Raw genomic sequence first — 10,748 nt, 5'->3', positions numbered from 1 at the left:
TGATCCTTTGCATCCGAGTGGAGAAGTGTCATCATGTATAGGGAGAGGATTTGTAGAGCAATTTGTGAGAGGCCTCGATGCAAGAAAACCACACAATGGCGGTGGCCATGGCAAATCCACCAACAAAAAACACAAACCAAGTACTTGTACATCGAAAAAGTACTCCCTCCGTAAACTAATATATAAGAGCGTTTAGATCACTAAAGTAGTGTTCTAAATGAGCGTTTAGATAACTAAAGTAGTGATCTAAACGCTCTTATATTAGTTTACAGAGGGAGTACAATGACAAGGACCACCACCGAACTCATGAGGTGTCGTGAAGGGTTGTGAACACTGCACAAGGCAACAGAGTGGAAAAGAAGCTGGACAAGTGCTAGGTTAGCTGAATGGTGAGCATATTTGGTTCCGACGAGATCAACACAAAAGCTTGTTCGATTCAGAAAAGTTGAAGTGCGCTCCGAGCCGTGGCACGCACGGCTGCCCCTAAAAACTCACCCTCCACCTCAAATGGACGTAGGCGCAAGGCGGTCAGCACAACATGCAGACCTTTGCAGCCACAGCTACTACCACTCTGGTGCGATATAAGTAATTCCGGACAGAGGAAGCACATTACTCCGAATTCAGAATCTGGAGAAGAGAAGCACAAGATAGTTGATACAGCTGTTTCTTCCACACGACATGCCTAGCTGTCTTCCAGTCCAACACCATTCAGGGCAGTGTGCATATATAGCGTAGAATAGTTACAGAATTTGTTCTCATGGAGAGATGCAGCGCGTTAGATAGACATAAGCGGGTCAAATTAACCGACGTCGTTGCTTACCTAAAGTTCTAGTAACATGGTAAGAGCGACTTGGAATTTAATAGTAACATCGGCACCAGCACAGATAAAAATGAGAATCTCGGTTGCCAACTCTAACAGCTTCACAGCACATCAGAGTCGGAAAGAATGCAACCTCCTAGGAAGAAGTTTTGGTAGCAGCAGGGCTTCTACCAAACTGAATGATCATCGGCTTGCCCTTGAACGCATAACCATGCGCTAAATTCTGCAAAATCAGAAACCGCGTCATTCTTTAGCACTTCTGGTTCTCAAGGACTGAATAAGGAATTTAAAAAACTCCAATTGGAACTTATTTCCTGACAACAAATGGCATTCAATGTTTTTCCTTTTTGATCTTATAACTTTGCTACTTCAGACAAAGTTTGTTAGTGCTGGGCACAGCGAGCAGCTTTTGATCTGAGTATCCAGATGGGGTTTCTACCATAATTTTAGTAAATTAGCTTTATTGTGTCATATTACAAACTAATGGGTAAAATCAGAGTCACTAACCAGTGCACGTTGAGCAAGTTCGACAGATGGAAATGTCACAAAAGCTTGGCCCCGCATTCGACCTTCCTGGAGCAAGATCAGAATATTTCAGAAACAGAAGAATGTGCTAGCAAAATGAAACAAAATGGTGGCAGATTTTTTAATGTTGTCCAAAAACAAATGTCAGCTTGCTCGATAATTTTCACCATGATCCACAGATGTAGGAGCAAGGAACATCATTTGGATATTGATTTATGAATAGGTTCCTTTTTGTAATCATAATCATGGGGCACAAGCAAAAGATATGTACACATCTAACCTGCATTAACTTGATACTTAAACCAGATCTTGCAGCATCCAAGCTTTCAAACACAGATCCTGTTAAGAGCAGTTTGAAACAAGGTGAGGAAATGAAAAAGCACTAAGATGTGCAGAATCAACATTCTAAGAAACACAGTATTCAGTCTCCCTCGGTCATACCAAAGACATAGTAGAAGTCATCATGAACAACATCTTTTGCCAAGTTCTTAATATATAATACACTGGCAGGATTCCCTGGCGTGTAATTCTGCAAAACAGACACAAGCATGTGTCAGTCAGGCATCAAAACATAATTGAACTGTATGTTATTTCAATAAACAGAAGGGACATTTTGTAAGTCTTGACTTGCGAAAAATCAGCATTTTCCCATAGTTTTTCGTTAAAAAAAGCGGATAATGATGTCCATTTTGATGAATAGCAAGAAAAAAACAAATACAAGTTTATGAAAAAAACTAATGCCCATCAGTTGATCATTGTGTCATAGTGACATAATAGACCCAACCACATAACAGCTAGCAGCACCAGCTTATGAAACCACATTTAAAATCTGCTAATAGGAACCATGCTTCCAATTATTAGCATCTCATCATCAAGATAAAAAGAACGAAATTAAGTGAACAGATGATGATACATACACTGTGTATTGGTAATAATCATCTTGAAGTTAAAAAGAAATATCACTAAAACTGTACATCATCGAGATGTTCAGGCTGACCAGTACTCACGATGTTTGTGCAACAACAACAACAAAGCCTTTCAGTCACAAACAAGTTGAGGTAGGCTAGAGTTGAAACCCATAGATGATGTTTGTGCAAATGGCATAAAATACTGAATTTATCTACCTTGAACATGGGAAGGGACAAAATCTCCTCTGTCGATAATTTCTCTTTCTCTATTTCCTGAGGCATGGCAAAATGTTTCTCTTCAAGTTGTTCATCTCTAGAGGCCAATCCCTTGTCGATAGTACTCCGATCAGCAAGTTCCTTATAAGCAGCCTTAGGGACAAGTTTTATCTGCACAGAACCATTGCACTTGAGAATGAATAAGTAATAAAACTTTTGAGTTCTGAGAAAGAATGCTTCACCTGCAGTACTGGATTTTTCTTCTTTATTACTTGAAGCTCATTGGGAACTAATGCAGCTGGTTTCACCCCGACCGATTCATGGGCGACACTTCTATCAACTGCAGGACCAACAATAGCTTCATGCTTTGCGCGCTTGACTTTCCTTGTATCAACATCTTCCTATATATAAAGCACACATAAACTTTTGGCAAAGATACTACAAACTAAAAGATAGAAACACAAGAATTGGTACGAACATCAGAAGACTCCATCTCAGACTCATCACTAGACAAATCAGCCAAATGAAGTTTCTCTGTCATAGAAGGCTGCGGTGGTGGAGGGGGGGGAGGAGCAGGCACTTGTGATGGTAGAGGTGGAGTAGGCAATGCCGTCCGAAATGGAGCTGGAAGGTTCATCTTGTTCATCAAATGCAACACCTGTTACAGAAATACATCAATCCAAATACATTTGCTCATGCTAAATGCACAAAATAATTCCTTGTGAACTGTAACAGTAGTCCACGAGGTTGAAATTCTAATAAACCTGAGTGTAAAATCGGGGAACGGCAATGAGAGAGTTGACAATATTTGTCAATATGTTTCCATCTGGTGGTGGATATGCATACCTAAAAATAAATCAAGAGTTAATCACATTTCTCAAGTAAGATGGTGGATTAGGACTGCTAACATGGATAACGGAAAGAGCTTCTGCAGAAAAGAATTGGTTGACCTCGTTGGAAAACTATGAAACATTTCAGAAGTATGGAGTATGGAGTATGGAGTATGGAGTCTTAGAAGTCAGAATTGCATCTTGGTCAGGATATAGAACTTCAAAGTTCGGAAGTGGCAATAAACGCTTGCATTGATAACTCACAGGCCATTAGACGGGTCATAAATCCAGTAGTGGTAAATTGAGCTACTAACTTCTCATACAGACAAGCATTTTGTTGAAACGGGAACAAGAAGACAACTTTTAAATTAGAGATACAACTACTACTTTTTTTTGAACAAGATAATGTACTTATGTAATCCCTGCTGGTAATAAAATAGACCAGGATTCCCTGAAAATAGAATAAGACCAGGTCATCTTACCCTTGTCGAGCTATACAAATGGAAACAGCAACTTTGGTCGCCATCTCCATATCTGGTTTATGTCAGCAACCCAATTACGGCCACAGCAGCCCATGGGCCGGGCCTGGCTGAGTGCCACACCAAGGGGGGCCTGACTACAAGTATCAACGTAGAGCGCAGTGAAGATTCATCCGGGCTTGGATCAGGCAAACGGCACGGCGGCTTCCTCCTTCCCCTACCTCCTGTACTCTCTCCTACCTCCCTTCCAAATTCCCTTGTATCAGACCTTGATTCCCCTGTAATGGAGTAATCTGTGAGTGGAACCTAACATCGCGGCATCAGAGCCTCCCTCCACCCTTCCGACTTGCCACAAATCCTCCCGAGTTCGTCCAATTTCTGCCCATTTTTTTCCACCACCATGCATCCTGAGTTGAAAGCTTACCTTGACGAGTTTGAGGCGAAGGCCCAGGCGCGCCACGACGCCAGTGCCAGGCTGTTCGACGCGTTGTTCTCCAAGCTCATCACGGGAGCTTCGACCCCTCAGCCGGCGCGCTCCGCGGTCATGGCCTCCGATGGCGGCCTCATCCACAATACCCTTGTTCCCGCGGTCGTCCCCGGCGTCTTCTCCGCCCCCTCTTCCACCAGCAAAGCCCAGGAGGTCCTCGAGCTCATCACCGATGCGTCCCCCGCATGCATCGCGAGGGCGCCCGTCACCTGTTCGACAGATTGCTCGCACCAAGTCCTCGCGGGCGTCTCGACTCCACAGCCGGTGCGTCCCATGGGCACGGCAGCCGATGGCGGCCTCACCGACGACGCAAGAGTCCCCACGGTCATCCCCGACGCCTTCTCCTCCGCCACCAATTCCCAGGGGGTCATGGCATCCCCCCATGGTGCATTTTTGGACTCCATCAACACGATGCCCATGACCTGTTCGACGACTGGCTCGACCCAGGTTGACGCCGTCGCCAACGTCGATGAGACCCCAGACGCCGCCACCACCGTCCACCCCGAGCACGCGGACATCGTCAACTACACGGAGGTCACGCAGCTCATACCGGTGCAGGCAACGCTCTCCGTCGACATCAGCACCTGCTCTGCCGAGGTCATTTCCTCAACGGCAACCACCACTGACACCATCCCCATGGCAACCAAACCAGCTCCGACCAAGTGCTCGGCAGAAGCTCCTGCCCACGCGAGTGTCTGGGTGCAGCCTCCGATCGCCACCATCGACATTGTCGATGAGACATATGACACCACCACCGAACACCTGCACCCGCCTTCCTTCGAACATCGACCATGGCCACCGCCTGTACAAGTGCAGATCAATCACGCGGGACACCTCTTCAGGCCAAGTCCGTGGCCGTCGTTCACACCTCTGTCAAACACAACCTACCCGGAAAGGCCTTGTTCAGGTATACATCGTCAATCACATGGAGGTCCCGGCTTCAGTCCTTGGTTAATTAGGTTGATGTTCAGAGATGTTCCCCTGGAGGAGCCTAGCCATTGTTTTCCAGCTCCAGATATGCAGCTTGAGTGTAAATTTGGGTTCAGCTATGGGCTTGTTCTGTCCCTGATTAGAAAAATGGCATCCCCTCAATCAAACAAGTCTTCATATCGACCGGATTGTGCAACCAAACGTGCAGTAGTACAGAACACCGAGAAGCACTTCACCTCATCCGTGCAGCACTGGGTGTTGGATATTTCTGCAGGTTTCAGTCAGATATCCTTGGAGGAACTCTCTGTCCATTCAGTTGCAGGCTATCCTTTCAGTTGTTTCTTAGGTGCACAATTGCAGTCCGGGCGTCCACCGGATCAGGCACCATCTGATATTAAAGGATTGACTGAGTTAGAATTTCTTGATGTGTATACTCGGTCTGACCATTTGGTGTCATTTGCTGCTGCTATTCCTGCGTCATGTACAGTCTTCTCCAGCCATGAATCAATGAGGCTTCATCACAGGTTGACACAATGCATGCGACATCAGGTTCGCCAATTGCATTTTCCTGGACAGACTAAGTGGCCATGCACATTTAGATCTGACAAGCGAAAGTCATGGTATCCACCTCAAGGCCTCTTGTCAGACCAATATACGGGTAAGCATCATGAACATATTTGCCTTGATACTATCTGTCGTGCCTTGCATACAAAGAGCACTTGTTCTGAATATTATGCACGAATTTCAATGGAGCAAGATTCTCAGAAGTGGTCGATGTTACTCCATTTGAATCAGTGGGCTCCCCTTGCATATTTTGGAATGGCGTACTCCAGTCAAATCAGTCTCTGTGATTGTACTGTACATACAAATGATTCAGTACAATGCTGGGTATTGGGTGTCTCTGCAAGTATAAGTACTGATGCATGGCTCAGCTTGAGATTCCTTGGAACAGACTGTAGGCTAATTGATACTGGTACACATGCAGGACGTTGGATTTATTTGGATTTCAGCAACATTGGATTTCAGGGTCGTCAGTCCTATTCATGCTCTATATTGCACCTGATGGCAGAAGCTGAATATTTTGCCCATTGGAATATCATTTATAAGTTCTATCGAGAGGCACTTACTCTAGCAAGGGAGTTATGGCATACATACCAATTCAGATTTTTCAGTGTCACTCTTGTTCTTGTACAGTGGCACAACATGCTTCTTGCTCATGGATCAGTACTCTGCACAATGCATAAAAGGGTGCTACAGATTGTGGAAGAATTAAGGGACCTCATACCTACAATATTGCTTAGGAACAATGGTTCAAAAAATTCAGTTGCGGAGCTCACATACAGTACAAGTATATGGAATCGAGAGGGTTGCAACTTTGTGATTTGGATGATGCCCATCAATGAAGAGTCGACTTCGACTGTAATTCCACCTGTGAGAAGTTATTTCAATGAGTTTGCAAGTTCTCGTTCACTGATGCATTCAGTACATGCATTCAGTTATAGCATGCCAAGTGCGACAACTCTCAAATGGGCTACAAAATTCGAAGCTCTTATTCTGGGCAAATTGTCTCAGATCTTCTGTTTGCAGTTAGTCCAACTAAAACACCGATGGCCTTTCTCTGTTGAAGCCATGTCCACTCAGCAACTCTTATTTCGCATGAAGACTAGTACTGAATCTGTGACACTACTGAAGATATATTCAATAATGTTTCAAGATTGGATTGCTCATTTCCTTGGCAGTACTTCAGCTAGTGGCTATCACCTTGGGCAGTTGTGGGATCCTGGAGGCCTTGCAATTAATCTATGCAGTACACGTGCATTGACATTCCCAATACAATATTTGATTGAGTTCTGGAGTGCATGTGTGCTTTATGTATGCACGCAAATGAGACTGGAGAAGCCAATGACCAGAGATGAACTCAATCAGTGGATGGCCATAATTTTCTTCCTTGGAACATTGAGGTTTGATTGCAGCCTTGACACGTTGCTAGTGCTACTGGGGTTCTTGCCACCATTTTGTTGCCAGTCAAGCAAGTCCATGAGGAGTGGGAAAATCTGTGTGTTTGGCGCATCTGATGATCTAGGGAGCTTCATGGTTGTCCAGGGAGACTATTGGTTTTCAGCTTCAAATCAAGAAAATTCAAGGGAGGGGTTTCATCAGTGTCGCTGCCCTCTTCATGCAAGGCATCGTCGACCACAAGTTTACCTCGGCCTCGACCAAGTTCCGCATGGCAGCGCCTCAGCCACGACCGCTTCTCCAAGTTCTTTCAAGTCCACCTCGATAATTGCTACTTCCATGACAAATACCACGAAGAATCTGACATGATCAAGGATCTTCAAGCACCCTGGGACCCTGGTGAGCTCTGTGTGACAGCGGCTTGGGGTCAAGCCGAATCTCAAGGGGTAGGGGATGTCAGCGACCCAATTACGGCCACAGCAGCCCATGGGCCGGGCCTGGCTGAGTGCCACACCAAGGGGGGCCTGACTACAAGTATCAACGTAGAGCGCAGTGAAGATTCATCCGGGCTTGGATCAGGCAAACGGCACGGCGGCTTCCTCCTTCCCCTACCTCCTGTACTCTCTCCTACCTCCCTTCCAAATTCCCTTGTATCAGACCTTGATTCCCCTGTAATGGAGTAATCTGTGAGTGGAACCTAACAGTTTACTTGTAAGCTTTACTGGGTATGCCTTATATATCGCGTTTGGGCAACCCTCTCAACAATTAAGAGATCCATTCAAAGAACACGGAGACTAATTTAAGTTAGAAGTCTCCCCACCTGGGAGACTTCTTACAAAATACCTTTAATACCAGGCATTTTTATATAAGGTGCCCACACATTCAAATAAATTTGACCAACAATTAGACCAATAAAATGTCGGTTATGTGACATGAAAGAGATATCATTTAGGAATTCAACGATATTAATTTTGTGTCACAGAACTAAAATATTATCGGTCTAGCTCTTGGTCAAACTGAATGTTTGAATGTGTGGGTGCCTTGTATTTTAGAACAAAAGAGTACTACAAATACAAAGGTGAAGTTGCAGATAGCAGCTCGCATCTTTAGTTACTTCGCTTCATTCTAATAACACATAACATATCAATTACCTATATGAAATGGCTTAAGTGATCATAACTCATAAGAAAAGGAAGATGTTGGAAGATAATGAGTGAAACAACGACGATGGTGATAACATACTCAAGATGAGGAGGAAATGAATAATCCACACCAAGCCTAGAAGCGATCGGTTCGGCAGTTGATGTAGGATTCTCTTGATTCTGGGAATTCGTACTTGGCACTTGAGGCATCCCATGAGCTAATTCCTCTTGATGCTTCTCGTTCACATTCTTGGCATTTGGCTGGTTTACTCTCTCAACTATCAGTACTTTCCCAAGGATTCTGAACCTGCCAAAACCAGCCCTTAGCGGAAAAAAAAACAATGAAGGACAGAAATTCACAAAAACAATTCATATTCCGCAGCTAGTTCGAACAAAGAAAATGTACAACTAATCAAGCAGAGCGTGTACTTGAGGAAAGGAACCTGTTCAACACAGACTGCGCCTGATTGGCCGCCATATCGTCCCTAAAATCCACAAATGCACAGTTCCTCAGCCTGTAACGGTGAAAATAGTTTCAGTAAAAAATATACCACATGTGTTACCTAGACGAACAGACAAATCTCAGTATACCTAAAGAACTTCTTTTGAAATAGTATACATAAGGAACTCTGCTAGCTAAATCACAAGTTATCAAACACAGTTAACATGTAAAACACCAAAGAAAGCAGGAGTGGACAGGTGACAGGGAGGAGGAAAGTACTTTCCACCGCAGAGGCGAACGGATGTGGCGCCATAGTGGGAGAAGAGTCCGAATAGCATCTCCTGTGTGATCGCCTCTGGGAGGTGCCGCACCAGGAGCGTTGCCGGCGCCGGAGCAGACCCAGCCTGCTGATGTAGAAGCGGTGGCGGCGGAGCAGAGGAGAGATTCCCGGGCAGTGGAGGAAGCCGATGCGGCGGAAATGACTCCATCGGAGACGCCGGTGGCTTGGCGATGGATTTGGACAGGTAGCAGTGGCGGAGCGTGACAGCAACCAAGAGGGGGCCGATTTCAAACTGAAGGCAGAATATGCATGGAAATTCACAACATAAAGTGAAACAAAATATACATGGGTATTGTTGTCCAAGTAACAGTATCTAGTGCTTCACATCACTAGAATACACCGGAATGACCAAAAGAAGACTAAATATAACCAATAACCACAGATATGCTCTTCTAGACTTCTTAGCTTTGAAATTGGCAATTATATCATCGTTACTTATTTTACGTGAAACAAAAAACAAAAAATCTTCATTACTTCTTCTCTGAATCAGACATGGATGACTGCACTAAACATATCATTTTGTGAAGTAAACTAGCAAAGTAGCAATCCAGTGGCAAAAACTGCAGATAATCTTCTCTGAATCACCATTGGGTATATTAATTTTCTAGTGATTGTTGTGAATTATAAGCATATAATACAAAACCTGTAGATAATTTAAGGGATTAGTGTCTCCTTTTTATTTATTTATTTTTTGTACATGTTTGTTCAGTGCTAGACAGGAGCGGAGTAGCAGTAGCAGACTAGCAGTGAATGTATACAGAATCGCCGTATGATACTGGACCGACGGATGCATACCTTGCTAGTTGCTTGCTCCTTCGACCTCCGGTCCTTCAGGCTTCGGCAGCAGTTCACAGAATAGCCGGCAGCACGAGAAGGGCCAGCAGCCAGCAATGGCTGCGTGCAGCGCTTGCAACGACCAGCCGGCGGAGGCCGGCGGGCGGCGGCTAGAGGACGGTGCGGCGGACCGGCGGACGGCGGCGCTCGGCACTTTGGCAGTCGAGAAGGGGAATTGGGAGGAAGACCTATAACTAAATCGCCATGGCAGAAAGAGAGGTCCCTATGTGCCGCTCAATGCGTCCAGGAGCAGGGGGACGCACATAGGGCGACCCGACTGGGCCAGCCCATTCTTCGGGCTGTAGCTGTACATGGCTTCGTGCACTCTTTTTTTTTTTTTTTGAGGGACATAAAGGAGACCGAGACACCGAGGCCTTTGGCTCCTCGTGCAACCGAATGGATTCATCCTCCTGATGATCTAGTGAAAGTAAACGTCGATGCTGCTGTTGGCCGAGGCGCAGTGGGTGTTGTGGCTGCCTTGTGTAGAGACCGAGATGGTAATTTTCTAGGTGCATCCACAATAGTCTTTTCATACATATCAGACCCGACAATACTAGAGGCCTTGGCTGTTAGAGAAACCCTAGCTCTAGCAGATGAGCTGTATGAGAGGAAGATCCATGTGGCTTTGGACTACAAGGTGATCGTTGGTGATATCAAGCAAAAGAGTACCGCAAAGTACGAAGCCATCGATCGTTGGCTCCACCAACAAAATCTGGACTGCCTGACCCCCGCGTCGACCCGAGCCGGGCGACTCGGAGGAAACCCTAGCCACCGCCGGCCGGGCATCCACCGTTCGCCCACCCCGCGTCACCGTCGCCGGAGGGCTGGCCGGCGAAGCC

General features: G+C 45.5%; 1 protein-coding gene across 5 annotated transcripts; it reads right to left on the bottom strand.

Moving 5' to 3' along the window:
• Window positions 1-609: 609 nt before the first annotated feature.
• On the bottom strand, window positions 610-10,193 carry LOC109746883 (U11/U12 small nuclear ribonucleoprotein 65 kDa protein). Of its 5 annotated transcripts, none has more exons than XM_020305980.4 (12): window positions 9,871-10,193; window positions 9,015-9,307; window positions 8,737-8,808; window positions 8,394-8,600; window positions 3,234-3,315; window positions 2,948-3,127; window positions 2,712-2,870; window positions 2,470-2,640; window positions 1,787-1,874; window positions 1,626-1,684; window positions 1,328-1,393; window positions 610-1,043 (listed from the first exon to the last, which is right to left on the bottom strand). In XM_020305980.4, the coding sequence occupies exons 2-12, from the start codon at window positions 9,221-9,223 to the stop codon at window positions 957-959; spliced, it is 1,380 nt and encodes a 459-aa protein (XP_020161569.1). In that variant the 5' UTR covers window positions 9,224-9,307; window positions 9,871-10,193; the 3' UTR covers window positions 610-956. The 5 variants fall into 5 exon arrangements, with proteins under 5 accessions (XP_020161569.1, XP_020161570.1, XP_040258897.1 ...); XM_020305981.4 differs by having other exon boundaries at window positions 8,394-8,594; window positions 9,871-10,184; XM_040402963.3 differs by having other exon boundaries at window positions 1,328-1,389; window positions 9,871-10,160.
• Window positions 10,194-10,748: the final 555 nt, after the last annotated feature.

Source organism: Aegilops tauschii, chromosome 1 (genome assembly GCF_002575655.3).
Source record: "Aegilops tauschii subsp. strangulata cultivar AL8/78 chromosome 1, Aet v6.0, whole genome shotgun sequence".
NCBI classification, from domain to species: Eukaryota; Viridiplantae; Streptophyta; class Magnoliopsida; order Poales; family Poaceae; genus Aegilops; species Aegilops tauschii.
The sequence above is the reverse complement of the archived record's forward strand: the minus strand, read 5'-3'. Positions and strand labels throughout refer to the sequence as shown.